Raw genomic sequence first — 18430 nt, forward strand, 5'->3', positions numbered from 1 at the left:
AGAAAAGTGTGTAAAGCTGTGGGAAAAAGCTATAATAGGATACAACTATTATATTATTTAGTATAATACAGATCTGAATTATGTACGGTAGTCATTTTTATACTCTGTATACTTGTTTTGGTATGGTGTGGTCACAGAAAATTAAAGTAAACTGTATTAAAGTATTTTGGCAGAAGCTTTAATGACTGCTTAAGAAAATAACTAATTATTCTTAACTTTTAATACCACAGGTCAAATTAAATGAGAAGCCAAAGTTAAAATTGGACTGTTTTAATAATTACTTCTGTCCAACTTACTAAAATATTTAATTAGCCTGCATAATAATTTGAAAAGCAATTTAAAAATCAGTAATTTTAAGTTTGAATTCTATTAATACACTTCACAGTGAAGTTTTCATTTCATACTTAGATGTAAACCATTTATAGGGTTTGATATAGGATTAGATTTGCCACAAAAGTTCATGTTCATCCAAGCTACAAATACTGAAGGAACTTTATAAATATCCAATTGGTACTGTATTCAATAAATAAAAGTTTAAGATACATTTTTTTTGGTTTCTTCAAAGTTTGTAGACAAAGTTAATTTAGATAGTGACTCTCTCTTGGAATCTGTATTAGAGGCTTAGATGAAAACCCTCACTATGATTCTAATAATGAGTTTAATTTATTGAAGAACCGTATAATTAAAACTTTTTATTGTATATTATATTGTTTATTTGTAAATTATTGAATGTTCTTGAAATCATTTTAATTAACAATCATACAAAAAATGCAGAAGAAAATTAGGAACTGGCTTCACACTAATGAACAGGATCTAGAGTATTTAACCACAAAGTAGCTTAGATATAGACTATAACATCAGTTACAATCAAAGCCATAGCTTAGCATAGGTTAATTTCCATTGTAGCGGGACCTCTGTAGCAACTGATACACCACCGCCATAACTTCCTTGGTTTCAGGAAAATTTCTATGTATAATGTATACAGTATTGTAATTGTAAAAATAGTATCAGATAGCAAATTTGCAGACCTACATTTTTAACTAATAAAGTATAGTAAAAATACTGCAAAAAGAAGAGTAACTAAACATTAAAAAAACTTTAGTACACGTTTGTACACAAATTTTAACTATTTTAAACATGGAATTTACGGCTCAATAGACAAAATTAATAAAATTGTATCATTAAAACAAATAAGATGATTTTCTATGATACTGAAATTACTGATGAAAACACAAATATAACACAGGTTTTTCTGCCAATAAAATTATGAATTATGAATATATAAATGTCTTATTGCATAAATTATGAAGAAAAATGTTTCAACACAATTATTTTTATAGAATTAAAAATATTAATTTATTTTAATTATAAATTCTCTAACTGATAAGGAGAGCTATGAAAATTATTTGTTAAGTATTCTGTGCATAGTATAATTGGCTGAGCTTTAGTAAAGCCTATCACAAAAGGCTGGAAAAATTCATTTATGTCTCTCTGTCCGCATGATATCTCAAAAATAAAATGACCTACAAACCTGACATTTAGTATGATGCTTCATTTTTATATGATGAACACTGAGTTTGATGATGTTTCATACCACTCCATTGATAGCGAATATGTTTACATTGGTCTTTATGTGTAACCATGATGGTAATGAGAAAGTAGCCCAATAAATAAATTTGTAAACAAGCTGTGTATAGTTATATGTGAGTTGTTAGATTTTATTCATAGAGTAAAATGAAAAAGTAATAGAGAGGAAAGTAAATGTTAAAAGTCGGTGACAAGATTAAATTTCAGCACACTATTGTGTCTTAGTTCTCTCCCTAGCTCACTAGAATTTATTATTTGAACACTGAATGTATCATGTGGCAGAGTATCATGAGAAGAATTTCATCTATAAACTTTAAATTTTGCATGAAACGTCCTACACAGACAAAACTGTGCTCTATAATGGTGAATGCACAACCATCAAATGTAGTTGAACATAATTTTTGTCTCAATTTTTTCTGTATGCTTGTCTGTATATTTAACCGCAGGACATCTCGAGAATTAAATGAGTTAAAAAATAAGAAATTTAGCATGCAACCTCAGCGAAGTCTGTTATGCGACACATGGTTTGGCTTACTCTTACCTTGTAGTAAATGAATAGAAAAATTGTAAAATTAATAAAATGTCCTTAACAATACCGCAATCAAGATATAATGTTTTCATCTGAGGAAGAGTAATAACTTTGAGTTATTGTTGTTCTTGGTTATTGACTTCAGTTCTTATTTAAGTGATATAAATCTTACTAGTTTTTTTCTAGTCTCAGTTTATTTAGTGATTTTTGATGCATCTACGTTAAAGATTTAATTGAATAAAAATCAAATTTATCCATCTTGGTCAAAAATTGACACATGGTTAGTTCTGGTTTGAAAGAAAAAACATATTAATTAAAAAGAAGTAACCTTACAAAGATTTCTGGAATCTGGAATATAAAAAAAAAACAAACAAGTAAGGTTAAAGAGAGACAAGGTCTCTTTTTAACCTTACTTGTCCTGCACAATAGATATGATCAGGGTTCTAAAACAGAATATATTCTAGTTGTTGTATAAATGTAAAACCTAAAATGTTTAATCTAAAAAACAATTATTTAAATTGAATAATGAAGTGAAAAAGTTGATTTTGATATCCAGAAAAGGATTCAAGATTCTAAATAACACACTATATTTTCTGTAAAAAGGAATCCTGATAGTGACAGCTAATGAGACGACAGGACCCGATTAAGATGGATCTTGGGAGTGTTGGAGGTATAGAGGTACATGTGAAGGAGGCATCAGCATAAAAATATGTGTTAGTGGGATACAAATTGGCTTAAGGTATGTGGTGATTAAAATTATACACCACTTGAACTGAAAAAACGTACAGTGATTTAACTTACATTGGTTTAGTAAAGGATGAACAATCTACATTGTCTGACCCAACTTAGAACATAATCAATGGGATGATCCAAATTAAGCTCCCATAATGCTACAAGATTACAAGGGTTTCTCTGACTAATAGTGCAACATGTGACAGCTGTTATATCCGTTGGGATTAATATTGTAAGGAGCCAATAGTGTATATATAATGATTGATTTGTGTTTGTAAATGATGTCCATTTGCAATAAAGAATATATTGTGTGTTATATATATATATATATATATATATATATATATATATATATATATATATATATATATATATATATATATATATATAAATATACAAAATAAATTATATTAAGCGAAAAATGTCTCAGAACACACTGATTATCAGAGACATATTTAAAACTAAGAAAAGAATTTCTATGAAAAATAATAAAAATTATAATATTTGAATGTAATGAGTACGAATCAGGACGAAAAGCTGACACTAGTTTAAGACATAATAACCGTATTAATAATATTAATTTCAGATACTTGTATGCTTGAAATAAGTATACAGTTTAGCGTATTTGAAAATTTGTTATGTCCATTCTCAAACTACAATGTCTCTAATAGATTATCAATAAATTGAATATGTATTAATATAACAATTTAAGAATGCTATCAAATATGAAATTTTCTATTTACTGGTTCAACCTAAATAAGGTTTAAAACATGCTGTTCAGAGTTTGAGCATTTAGCTTTTTTTGTAAGAGAAGAAGAACAAGTAACTAGTCACTCACCTGAAAATAGGAAAGAGGATTGCCTGGAGGTACATTAGGATCTACCAGCTCCATGTTGTGTAGCCAAGGCAGCAGATACTGCAGTAGCAGCTGTCGTACTTCAGGCCTGGCTGTCTGGAACCGGTGGGTGATCTCTGCACAGACAGGAAAAATGTTGTAGTTGTCATTGGACAGTAGTTCTTCAATCAGGTCCAAAGGATAGAATAATTTGACAAAGAAAGGTTTCAGATGAACTGAGCTTATTTAGAGTATCTGGGATTGTCAAGGTTGAAGTTTGAACAATAGTTGAGGACGGAAATATTCTTCGGCTAATAGTATCTCTCTCTCCTTTCATTCACCTTGAAGAGACACCTCAAATAATTGCAACCAGACAACGAACCAGAGGAGGATAAAGAAAATAAGTATAAATTGAGAGCACAGACGATCTTGCAATGTGAAGGAATGGATGAACTTGAATTTATTCATAGCACAAGATCTTAAGAGAGCACTACAGAAAATACAGATTAGGAAAACATCAGGCTGTCATGGTATGATGGTAGAGATTGTGAAATGGCTAATACCACTTCTAAAGACTGCTGTTGCTGAAGATGCAGTTATGGTTTCTTCCTATCCGTGGTACTTAGTAATGTACAGGAGTTTGAGTCATTGGTAGCAGATGTATTGTACCAAGACATGCAATTGGATTTGTTGGAATTATAAAAAAAATCAGAAATTTCATTTAACTTCTCTAAAGACAGAAAAAAGTTTATTGGTAACTCCAAATAGATTTATAGGAATTTAAAGTAGGAATTTGGAGAACTTTGTTTTGAGGCCAGTATAAAAACCATATGAAAATATTCAAAAAGTTGTGTTTAACATATAACAATGGCAACTGTCCGAAATCCTATTATCCTCTCAAACCCTTCCATTGTAATTAACAGACTTTAAACTTAAACAAAGAAATGTTTGATACTCAGAAATAGAAAAAAATAAAATGTGTAAAAAATAAATGTTAAATGTTTGTAGTGTTAATACTCAAAAATATTACGACTATTTATTTTCTTTACTTCATATTTTTTAAATATTCAGTTAAAAAAACATAAGTGTGAAAACATATCCATTTAATTTACATAATACATTATTTAACTGTATTAGTTACTACTACATATACATTGCAGGAAACAGCATGACTTTATTTAAATAAATACAGATTAAAGAGAAAAGAACATAATGTGGTATGGTTAATCATGGATTAATAATTAAGGTAAATATTTTTCATAAGTATTTTCAAGAGGTATAATAAACTTGGGAAGTGTGATATTTAAGGATTTTGGCTGTTAACAAAATTAAGAATGAAGGTAATTTACAACCCAAACATTGCAGTTGGTTAGCTTGTAAAACAAACACTTAGACATATGTTTAAATTTGAGAAGATCTAGTGGCAGGAGTGGAACATTTATATTGTATTTGTTTTCATTGGCAGAAACCTGGTCGTGTGGTAACTGATGGGTTGCCTCACTACAGTAACTGATGCAAGGACTGGTTGAGTGGATAAACTCACATCAAAGAGAACTGTTAATTAAATATACTAGGCGTCCATATTTCATAGCATAAACTAAATATCACACTTTTAACTTTGCTGTTGCAGAATTGAAATTCACACAGTTTCACGTTTTCAAAATATGGTCAGAATTATGCAATGCACTTAACCTATTTTTCAGCTAGCTACACAGTATTTTCCCTTTCTTGATATCTCGTATTTTATTATAACTTAACATTGAGTATTTTAACTCAGACAACATTAATACAAGAGTTACTATAAATCGTGAGATTGTAAACTTGCTTATTATTATTATATTAACGCACATGCTTATTTACAAATAAAGACTTTAATTTAAAAACACTAAAAATTGTATACAAATGTTTGCTTATAATCCTTGTAAATCTCAACACAAAAATCATTCCTATTAGTTTCGTACACTGCTAATTGACTGTGGTTAAAGTAGTTGGCCTTGGCTTAAACTTTACTAATCAATGTACAATTATGTCACAGCAAATATATTTCTACATGTCTTTACACCTGTCCATTTGGCATAAGACACACTACTCTTGATACTTATATCTCAATGCACTGCAACTGTAGAAATGCTACTAGAAAAGACTGGAAAACTGGACTGAGTCTCACAGGTGGTGGGGAAGGGAGATCTGATGTTTAATAAAAGTAAGTATGGAAGGCTCACTCAGGCCTGTACTCAGACGGTTTTTTTAGAACAATTTTACTGGAGCCCGGACTCTTAAGAGCCCAGCATACGTTTATTTGAAGGGACGTACAGTGTCAACGGATGAGATAGCTCAACTGTATTGCTATTGCAGTATAGTTTATTACAATTTCAAAGAAACTGTGACTATTATTTAAAAAATGATAATCTTACTTTTGATTTAACTGTGCTGATCGTGTTTATTTATAACGTACATTTAAGCAGAAAAGTCAATAGTTCCTACGATGAAACAACATATACCTCGACACGTGTGTCCGGTCTGACACTATGAATTATAACTGTAATGTTGATACAAAAGACGAATTATATTCAATTTAGAATAAAAATAACATTAAAAAAGCAAAAAGATTTTTCTCACAATCATTAACATATAAAAATAATTTCAGTCCGGAAACTAATATTTATACTAATTATTATACATTTTTAGAGTCCACTCAAGTAATTAAAACACTGCTTAAAATGGTCCGATTATTAAGATTTTGTTCGTACTTATTTTTAGCAACATATATTGAATCTTGCTGTCACAACAAAATAATACGATGATGTCAATGGGATAACGGTGGGGTGGAGGGACATGATGGGACCCTGCTGAATATCTTTTTCGATGCTCGCCAAAGCTGAGTACTGCCCTAGGCTCACTTTATGAATTATGTACAAAATATAATAATTCTACTATATTATTTCCTCACTGGTCCATCACTAAGCTCTTAGTTACAAATCTATATTAATGACTCAATTTTTAGTAAGAAAAACTAAACAGGATATTATTGCATTTCCAGTGTTATTTAATATTCTAGCAAATTACAAATCACGAAACAACTATTGTAATGTGTTCACTTCAAAGTAAAATCAATACTTAGTTAGTGAATAGAGAATAAATGTTGGACACATTGTTGTTAAACAATGTTTTTGGATAATTATGTGATTCATTACCCTTAGGAGGCTTAGGAGGCAATTTCCTGGGCTTTGCACGTGTACGCACTTCTGGTTCAAGTGAATTATATTTCTGATGCCAATGTTGGGGTTGGCTTGTTGCCACAATCAAGAAAATCTGTCAAAAAGTGTATATTTATAGCTATTGTAATTTACTCCGGTTTTAGTATTTTTTGTTCCATAGTTGATTTTGCCTTGTTTCCCAATCAAGAAGATACGATTACATGCACAGGTCTGAGAAGCCTACTTCTGTTAAAAGACATTGAAGATGGGTTTTAAAATAGTCTTTAAATTTATAGTAAAAGTTAGATAGTAACTTTGTCTTTTATACCTGGGTTACAGTACTGACCACACGCTGAATACCTAATATTTGCTAAATTATACAGTTAAAAGTATAGTTTTACTAAAAAAGTTCAATTTTATTACTTGGAAGATTGCTCAACAATGGTTGAAGAAAGAATTGATATAAAAAGTGTTGTTACTTTCAAGCTTACTCTATACTTTCAAACAATAAATGTAAACAAATTGAAAATAGTGGGTAAATTAATTAACTAGACGTATAGCTGTGCTGTCATAAAACAATGTGTACACAGAACAGTTGATTACATTTAACAGGCTCTTTCAATTAATAGTATTTGTTTGCTGTAATGCAAGTTTAGAGACCAAGATGGGATTTTTCATAACTTTAGAGACTTGTAGGGAGTATGAAATATAATGGTGTCTCTCTGTGTTTATGTGAGTGTTCGTTCATCACGTAAAAAGTACTGGACTGATAGTACTGACATTTTACATGGATATTCTTAGGATCTCTGGTTAACATATAGGCCAATTCCTATATCAAAAATTCCTTTGGGCTACACCCCACTGGTCTTTAAAACTCAGCAGATAATAAAATAACTGTGTTTTTAATCACCAGACAAGTCAACAATAATAAGTATAATAATAAATAAACAATTAAATAGGCCAGTTACATTTTAAAAATGTCATGCTACATGAAGAAGCTTCTCTTTGTCTGGGTTATTAAAAAAAAATCTACTACAGCAAAATGCCAACATTTATTACATCATTAGAATGTTAACTGAAAAGCTACAGACTTTGAGTATAATCTCTTTTTGGAATTAGGATTTCTCAACAATGTCCTAAAATAGTTCAATTATTACTGAAATTGTTACAGTTATTCAATAGAATATCACAAAATATTGGAGAGAAATTCGAGAAATTTCAGAGGTACTCAAAAAAACAGTTACACTCTCTGACTTAAAATTAAATCTAAAATGGATCAAGAGATTGGAATATTTATCATTTCTCTCAGAATTAATACTATTACAGAAATATAATACTCAGAAACATTGTATAATACTCAATTCGTATGCATCAAATTTGAAATATTTTCAAAAAAAAGAAATATTGTAACATGATGAAAGAAGATCTGGTTGAAATGTGAAAACAGTTCTACACATAGCCTAATGTTAGAACTAAAGCTCTTCTCGTTCATTAATAGTAATGTGATTTTGCTTCACTAAAATATATGATAACAATAATTTGAATTTCAGCCCGCATTTAATTAATAAAATTGTATGATTTTAATGCAACTTCAAACCTGTGACGTTTGGACTTTAAACTTATCTTAAAAATTATAAGCAATTTCTTTCTGTTGTATCTTTAAAGGGGAAATGCAGCCCTAATATTCAATATACGGAATTTCCCCAGCAGACAATCTGGATTAAAAAGTTGACAGATGCCGCTACCAACGTTTGTACTGAGTACTTCCAACACTAAAGAATACTGACGTATTAACAGATATAACTGACATGAGAACAATGATTATACTGACCAGAGAACATGGGCATGGTGAGCTCAGGGTGCAGTTGAGCCAACTGTCTGGAGAGATGCATCTGTGAGCGGCAGTAGGTGGTGGACAACAGGAGGTCCAAGGTACCTCCCCTGCGTCTGTCGGCACCTGAAACATGATGTAAGGATTAGAGTATTGGCCAGGTTTTTTGTTCACTTAGGACAAGAAGTTGAGAAACCTCTTGTTGACCTCTTCTAATGAACTGTGTACTCATTTCTGGAGTGATTGGATGTTCCAGAATGGTAGGGGGCGCCTCCTTCCTTCCTCGAGATCAATGAGGAAGTATCGCGATCACTATATATCAGTAACGCCACCTTGGAAGAAGAGGGACCTGCTCTGTACCTTATTTTCAGGCTAGCAACTGAATTCGGCATCTAGAGAACCCACCAAACTTCGATAGACATCCGCCGTAGTAGACTGGCCTATCGATTTATCCAATATCTTGGCTTATCTAGCACCCTTATATCTCGACATTTGCCATTAGTGATGATCCACTCCTGAATCTGTGCACCCATAGGGTTTGCTGGACCTAGTGTAGGCTCCTGAAAGGTATAAACTAGCCAAAAGTGAACCCTCCTGGGAAGATTAGTCAGGGTCACTTGAATTGAATAGTGAAAACAGAAAGCTAAACCAAGTTAACTGTCTACTTGGCAAAATCTGGAGATTATGTGAATCCATTGATTATATACACAGTCATATCTACATTCATATTTATATTGCACGCACGCACGCGCACACACACACACACACACACACACACACACACACACACACACACACACACACACACACACACACCACACACATTTTATTATAAAATGCCATTCACTGTTGATAAAGCAAAGACTGGAAAACCGTGCATTCTTTTCAACGGTATTAAATATCGGCAGCAACGATTTCTAAAAAATGGGAAGGTGTCTTGGCGCTGTCTAGCACATTAACTGCTGACTAATTTTACCTATGAGTTGGGCTGTGCTGAAAAGAAAAATTTTACTTTTCGATGTGTAGACACTCAAAAATATTTGTCTTGGGTACAAAAATAAACTTTATTACGAATTTTACCTTATTAGAAAAAAATTAATAATGGACTCGTAAACGCGTCGGCAGCATATAGCATCACATATTGACGCTATGTGCTGAAGACGCGTTAACGAGTCCAGGAGCTTTAAATGACAAATAGCACTTGATTTAATAATAATAATAGAATGGAATTTCTTTTACTTACATCTCTGGATCGAAACACAATAATAAATTCATCACTACAAATATTTACACTATATACAGAATGTTTCTTCTAGGCGTGATAACTAGCAAAACAGTCTTGAAGACACAAAGCTGGTGTTTATGGACAAGCTTTGCACTGGTACGTTGTATCCTTTCTTCGTCCGTTACGAGTACACACTTTACACTTTTTTCTTGCTCTGATTCCTTTGTCATTCAAAGGCAGCTTTGTAGGTAGGTGCTTCACTTCCCCCTCGTTGTCTTCCTCTTCTTCATGTTGATGTTCCCTGTCAGGCCCTAGAAGGTTTTTCACGATATCCAATCTAAAGTCCAGCACTGTCATTTTCTTGCCAATAACAAACTTGTTATACAAAATAAAAGCATTGAGGATACCCATTTGTAAAATGTGGATCAGCAGCTTTTTGTGCCACATGGTCTTCCGCTCACATGGATAGTAGCTCATGAGCTGATCCTTCCTATCCACTCCACTCATATAATTATTATATTCTATTATAGGTAAGGGCTTAATTTTTTCCTTACCCCATCGGTTCACGGACAGATTCATGTCATTTTCATACTGGTTACTAATATAAACCACCTCTCTTACATCCTTCCACTTCCCTACCATTATACCATCATGGTATTTTGCCACCGTTTCGCCTTTCTTAAGTTTTTTAGTTATCACATCTTTTGATACACCTACTCTGTCTGATCGTAGGGTTCCTGTAATGTAGGTTCTTTTCTCTATAAGAGATTTTGTCAGATAAATACTGTTGTAGAAGTTGTCAGCAAAAATTGAATACCCTTTTCCAAGCCATGGTTCCATCAAGTGTAACACTACTTTCTCGGCATGTCCTTCTCCAGACAAAATGTCCATAGCACCTGCGTACACGGCAAACTTCATTACTAGTCCATTTGGTTCAGCAAGAATGTATAGCTTTACTCCATATTTATGTCTTTTATTCTTAATGTATTGTTTAAACTTAAGTCTGCCTCTAAATAAAACCATAGACTCATCTAACGACAACTCTTTACTGGGTGAGTATATACACAACATTTTGTTGTTGAAATAGTCAACAGCAGGTTTTATTTTATGTAATCGATCATTATTTTCATCACAGTAAACAACACGTAAACATCTTAAAATTAACAAAAATCGGTCTCGTGACATGTACTCACCAAAAAATGTTTTGAATAACTTGTCTGTACTCCAATAATGTTGTAAATGTGGCAAACGGACAATTCCAGTATGAAACAAAAGACCAAGGAATATGTTAAATTCCTGCAAAGTCAGATCTTTCCATTGACATATTCGTGACTTTTCTTTAGTTTGTTCAGATAAGAACACCTTTTCTGCGTAACTGTTGGTTTCTTTGACAATACTTTGAAGAAACACATCATCAATAATAAGTCTAAACCAATCTATTGGTTTATTACCTCGTGGAGGAATTCTTAAACCCGTTGGTTCATTAAATAAAAATGTTTTTAATTGGGGCAATTCACTCCATTGCAAAACAGGACGAGAAGCTTTTTTCCCTCGACGAGAAGTTGGTTTAGCTGAGGGTAGACTGTTTATATGGCTAGGACCAGGTATAGCAAGATCGTTATCACTGGCAGCAGGTGATGCATTATTGGGCTCGGCTGAAGTAATGTCAAGGACAGAACTGTTCTCGAGCGTGGTGTTATCAAACTCATCTTCATCACTTGATTCATTTCCACTCAGCCTAAAACTATCGCCACTACTGTATAGTTAAAGGAATTTAGCTGTGCTCGTAGGGCCCAGATACTACCCTCTTAACAAACAAACGCTATCTGTGTGGCGGGTTGCGTTTACGTGCTAGCCGCTGAGATGAAGGCGCAACAATCTCTTTAACGACTTTAAACTCACAATTTTGATTTACAGATAAAATTGACAAATACATTATTTTCAAAAACACGTTATACAGCACTATAACAACTGAAAAACAAGGATAAGTCCTATTATTCCTATTATTTGGTTTTCTCCTATTATTTAATTCCACCACAATCAGCACTTTCACAAAACAGACTGATTTTAGCGAGTGCGATGAGTTATTCGGGCCAATACGATTCCTGAAAGGAGGGTTTTACCCATGAGTCACAGGAAATGTTTTCGGGACGCAGCGCATAATGCTGCTACCCCGCCACCCCTCCCGCCTATCACCACACACTCAAGGACACGCGCACAGCTAAAGTCCTCGAACTGTACTCATCAGATTGAGAGTCGTAAAGAGCATATCTGTCGATTTCACTGATAGTTAAATTATCAGGATTACGAAAATATGTTGGATCTTTGTCACTCATGTTAAAACACTTCAAAATCACATAAATCAAAAACGAAACTAACTTTCGAGTAAGGTAACCTATAATCTTCACTGTCGTAACGTCTGATTTACAATAAACCAATCAGCTAAGCTACCAATTAGGAGGAAGCAGGTGCGCGCGCAAGAACGCGTTTACGCGTCTCCCGCACATGACTCGGTTACCTGCAGACGCGTTTACGCGTCGTCAGCACTGAATGTGCTAGGGAAGAGCTGTGGTGCGTCGGCAAGCGTAAGCTGGCGGAGCTCGTGGTGGAGAGCCTCGCTGCTGAATGTACGGTGCCTTTGAGGAAGAATGAAGCCCCGCGGCCGACTCTCCGAAACGAGGGTGCGTCGTCAGAGACTGCGGAGCCATTCGTCCTCCCACACGACTCCTATGCCGACGCGTTCAAGAAGACTTTAGTCAAGGAACCTGTTTTTTTAGAGACTCCTACAACTGTATTAATTCAGACATAGGAAAAAATAGAAACAAAAAGCGCTCTTTCAGGGACCCCATATTTCAGCGCCAGAACAAATTGACAGATACGCCAAATCAACGACAAACGAATGCAAATTTTCTAAATAAAAATTCCATTCGGCTGCTAAACCAAAACGCCCAATTCGCAAACAACAAGCTCGATAAATTGCAACTCGTCTGTGAAGAACAGAACACAGATATACTTGTCGTGACCGAAAACGGGTTTAACAACAGAACATTGAACTCTGCAAAATTCCAAATTTCAATCGGGCTACTTCTTATTGCAGACAACTCTCCAAAGGAGGGGAGTCTCGATTTTTCTAAAAAACAACTTCAAGTTCACAGTGTTTTCAATCAAGGAAACAGTGGAAAAAGATTTCGAAGCAGCTGGAATCAAAGTCGACATCAACAAATCAAAAACAATCGTTGTCGGTATTTACAGGTCTCCCAATGGAACCAATGGAAGCGATGATGTTTTCTTTTCAAAATTAGAATCTTTACTGACAGACCTGACCAACCTTCAGCTGAATTATGTCCTGATGGGAGATTTCAATGTCGACGCTCTGAACAACACTCCTACCACAATACGACTTGTCGATATGCTACGGTCCTTCGGCTTGGAGTTGTTGGTCAAATCTCCAATGAGAGTAACGCCAACGACATAAACTGCTATCGACAACGTCGTCTCCAACATTCCAAAAGTCGCAGTATCTGTGGTTAATACAGCCATCTCGGATCACTACGGCCAAGAGGCTATAATTATGGAAAAACAAATCGAAAGGGAGCTCAAAATTACAAAAGTCGTAAGAGACACAAGGACAAATAACATTGCTCTCCTTAATGCTTCCCTTTCAAAGGAACAATGGAATTTTCTAAATTTTACAGAACCCGTGGAACAGCAGTTTCAATCATTTAATAATTGCCTTAATTATCATCTCGATCTATGCTGTCCCACAAAAACAATGTTTGCCCTAAAAAGACAAACAGTAACTGGATCACGAAAGGATACTGGTTTCGAGAGAATAATTGACATTTTTCTCCGAAATTTACCGGACTAATGTAAATGAAAATTTCAAAATTTATTTTCAAAATTATAAAAAGATTCATAAAAAAGTGATCCAGGCGACGAAAGCATATGATGTCTCGAATAAAATTCTTTCTTCCAAAAAGTTTCCAAAACTGTGTGGGATATCATTAACAATAAATCCAAAACTTCCAAACAAATCAAAGTGAAAACTGGAGATAAATTGGTGCAGGACGAAGCCGAGGTTGCCCATGAGTTTAACGGGTTTTTTGCATCTGTTGCTTTTGGGCTGGATCCTCGGCCGTCTGAGCCCCAAGTTACCCAAACGTGAAGACAGTGCTCTGCAGCATCTATGATGTTGGCGCCAGTTCTTGAGAAAGAGCTAATCGAAATTATCCAACAGCTCCCAGCTAAAAAATCAACCGATCTTAATTTAATGTCCGTGTGGCTCATAAAAAAATGTTCCCACACATTGAGAGCCCCCTAACTCAACTAGTGAATTTGTCTTTCCAAACAGGAGTTTTTCCCTCACTCCTGAAAATGGCTAAAGTAACTCCTATTTAAAAAAGGATGATCCATATTCCATCAATAACTATCGGCCTGTCTCCATTTTGCCAGTTCTGAGCAAAATGTTTGAAAAACTCTTTTTGGTAAGAATTCTTGGATTTATTAATGGTCACAACCAGCTCTCTGATGACCAATGGGGCTTCAGAAAGGGCAAATCGACGGTAGACGCAGTAGTGAGTCTAGTCGAAAGCGTTGTAGAGGGATTAGAAAGTCGAAACCCCATCTTAAGTGTGTTTCTCGACTTATCCAAAGCATTATACTTGTGTTGACCATAATATACTGCTTGACAAGCTGGAATCGCATGGCATTCGAGGAGTGCCTCTTTCGTGGCTCAGTTAATTCATAAGCCACAGAACCCAAGTGGTTCAAATATCAAACCAACTTTCAACACCAATAGAAATAAAATATGGAGTTCCTTAGGGCTCCATACTCAGTCCAATTCTTTTCCTGGTCAATGTCAATGATCATCACTACCGCACGGGAGACTCGTGCAGTATGCTGATGACACGACTCTCTGCTTCAATGGAAAACCAAAGGAAGTGTTGGAACAACAGGCTTTTGTTGACCTGAATAATTGCGTCCAACACTTCCAAAGTCTCAATCTCACAACAAACGCCCAAAAATCCAATTTTTTGAACTTCTCTTTGCGAAGTGGAGATTCTGGGTGTGGGCCTGCCATAATGTTGGCAGACTCCGTTCTAGAAGAAACAGAATCCACTAAATTCCTTGGAATACACCTTGATCAAGGGTTGCATTGGCCATGGAATGCTCACATCAACTCAGTTTGTACCAAATTAGCCTCAGGCATTTATGTTATTAGGTCTTTGGCCAAATACTGCCCGAGTCAGGTACTGATGACGGCATATTATGGTCTGATTTACCCACATCTTACCTACGGATTGGTGTTGTGGGGCTCTAGTGAAAACAATAAATTTTTGAGAGCCTTCAAACTTCAAAAGAAAGCGATTCGAATAATTGTAAAATTGAGTTTTAGAGAGTCGTGCCGACCAGCCTTCAAACACTTGCAACTGTTGTCTCTGCCCTGTCTGTACATCCTGGAAACAGTTTCATTCTGTATGTCCAAATGTACCCTGATGAGGGGCCGTGACGTGCACGGATATGAGACAAGAGGCAGAGACAACTACCGTTCTGGAAAACATAGAACGGTGGTTTATGAACACTTGCCTTCGCAAGCAGGTGTCCATTTTATCAACAGATTGTCAGCTTCCATTAAAAATGCACCAACGCCTAAGGCATTAAAAACCCGTCCTAAACGCTTTTTAATGGCATTTTATCATGTCGGCGAGTTTATGGCATATAACTGGGAGACCACCCATTTTGAAAAATAGACTCTGGCGTTGAAAATGGTGAAAATTGGCGAGTGACTGGAATTAATTAATGCAAAATATGTATGTATGAATGTGACACTGTGGTATATTTGCAAAATTTTATACTAAATGGCTGACTTTTACCATATAATGTGTATTGTTTACGGTAATAAAAGGTTTGAATTTGAGTTTGAAGTCATAATGAAGATGATGTCTAAATGGATACATATTATGTAAAGGGGCATCACACAGATTTTAGAGCGGACAATAGATGAAACTCTGCACTGGAGAGAAAACACATCTCAGATCTTATATTTTAAATATTTATTCCCAAAGAGTAATAAAATGGATAGAAATTAGTCGTATAGGGTTTTGCTTAAATAACGAGTCCTCAAGTCAACTTAACAATCAATATTCATAGTGCTATGGTACACATGTTTGTTCATTTCTTTCCTATAATTATGAGAGAAATGTTAAATATCGTGTATAAAGTCAGTAAGAACCTTCTGCTATAAGATCTAGTCTCTAAAAGATGAAATGTGTATTAAAAACATTGTCTATAGATTTAGTACTTTTTAACTTTCGACAAATTCACATGGAAGATGTACATTTTTTCTTTTCCTGTGTACATATTTCCATTTAATGATATTCAGCGTTCGCTTGAGTTTCAGTTTAATCAGCGGAGGGTGCTTTTGTCAGAGTTTAAACCTCTTGATCTTGTTCTGGGCCAAGAAATAAAAGTAATAAATCTACCTAAATTATGTGGCATGGTTCTAGTTCACTTTCATGATTCAAAATGAGTTAATTCGTCCTTTAAGCAACAGTTATATAAAAAACACAAATCGTTTTCAAAAAGCATGCCACTCGCTATAAATGATAAAAATGAGTAGATTACTAATTAGATATATTTGTATTAAGAAGCCAGCGTTAGGACTACAACCTACACAGTTCTCTACAACTGATTCCCAAATTATACGAACTCAGTAACGAAGGAAAACACTCTCGGCACCGGGTTTCCATCATTATATTGTCTGCTCTCGACTGAGATTGTCAACAAGTGCCTTTTTAAGGTTTACTAATAATGTCATCAAGCTAATGCAACGGGCTACTTGTACACACCAATTTAGTTCAACATTGGCCTCTCATTAACTTGGGCCATTCTCATTGTTATAACCATACCATTAAACATTTTAATTTTAAATAATACTTGAAATACGTAATCATTTTAATCCGTAGAAAAACATGTATTATTGGTGACTTAGATAAACAATGTTAATATATTTTAGCAATAGTACATTTATGTGAGTTTCAAATTTAATATTAGTTTAAAATACGAGGTGTAAAAATAAAAATACTAAAATATTATTCAAAGACTAAAGTAAAATAAATAGTTGAGCTGTCAGTTTTAAGAGGCGAATTGTTGTCTAGTGGTTGTTTCTCGGTGGCGCAATGTCGCAACTTGAGGCAACTTCCTTCCTCGCCACTACTTTGTCCAAGTTTCCACTTCAACTTTGTAGTAGTTTTTATAAAACTAATAATCTAATGGGCGAGATGTATTTAACTCCCAACTATATACAATCGAATAAAAGCTATTTAATCGTCCATTAAATATAAAATTATGTTGTATGTTGCCTGTTACTTTAAGTCAATATTTTTACATCGAAAGTGAAATCATTTACTGTAGGTATAAGATTAATTTCGTGGTACAAATTCAAAATGTATTAACACAACCGACTTTTAAGTGTTCTATTTTAATTAATTACGGCAGTTATATGCATATTCTGAGCTACCTGGATTTATTAAATGCAGCTTTTTTAAGAATCTAAAATAGAAAAAACCACTATTCAAAATGGTTTTCATTTAACATTGTATATAACATCATTACGGTGAAAACTAAACGGTAAACAAGAAAACGACACAAAGCTAGCCCAAAGAAAATAGATCAAAATCCAGCTGTTCAATTTTTTATCGTTCTGACCGCTGACTTACGTGTAATTTATAATTGAATAGTTGCAATGCTGTGGAGTGTTTTTATCAAAAATAAAAAATTGTTATCATTTCGAGTACCGAACATGTTGCATCTGAATGTGAGCTTACAATAAAGTGAGGCAAAATCGGCATGTACAGCATCAGATTTATAAATCTAATTTGGTTAGTTACAGATTCATTTTAAAACTAATGAATTAAAAGATAAAATAAAAATGAAATAAAACGTATTCAAAGTGAAATGCTGCTAGCCATACAAACAAAAATTTAGATAAAACTAGCTTACATGGTCATTTAAAAATATATACAACTATATATTTATAATAAATTAGTCACTCCAGGACAATTAGACTAATACAAGTCTTATACGTCCAGGTATATCATAATTTGCTCTAATGTTTTGTACGAATAACAGGTATAACATTGTGTGATTTTCAGTATTATTTTTGATAATTTCTGATGCCATACATGTTTTTAGATAAAAAAAACCAAATACTGTAGTAACCTAGTCAAATTTTAAAGTTGAACTTTTTAAAAATATGAAAGCTAACATTTTTTTACTTTTATTTTATCCGAATAATGTATATCCGAAATAACTGGGAAGGATTTGGAATATATACTCTGGTTCTATGGCAATACCTAAATACTAAAATGTTATTAATTTAGTTTACCGCAACAATGAATGAGTGAAACCCAATATACACAATTTATTGCTCTGTTTTATTCAACCATGGACAGAAGTATGATCATTTATCAGAAACATTCTATGTACGTATTTG

The 18430-nt window shown here is 34.0% G+C and overlaps 1 protein-coding gene across 4 annotated transcripts in view; it reads right to left on the minus strand.

Moving 5' to 3' along the window:
- LOC124359151 (protein furry) overlaps nucleotides 1-18430 on the minus strand; it is a 693398-nt gene that overhangs the window by 53743 nt on the left and 621225 nt on the right. For all 4 annotated transcript variants that reach the window (XM_046811657.1, XM_046811647.1, XM_046811664.1 and 1 more), the window contains 2 exons: nucleotides 8712-8837; nucleotides 3687-3820 (listed from right to left, as the gene is read on the minus strand). In XM_046811657.1, coding sequence (XP_046667613.1) covers nucleotides 3687-3820; nucleotides 8712-8837 — 260 coding nt within the window. The remainder of the gene's footprint in view (nucleotides 1-3686; nucleotides 3821-8711; nucleotides 8838-18430) is intronic.

This window comes from Homalodisca vitripennis, chromosome 1 (assembly GCF_021130785.1).
Source record: "Homalodisca vitripennis isolate AUS2020 chromosome 1, UT_GWSS_2.1, whole genome shotgun sequence".
Lineage (NCBI taxonomy): Eukaryota > Metazoa > Arthropoda > Insecta > Hemiptera > Cicadellidae > Homalodisca > Homalodisca vitripennis.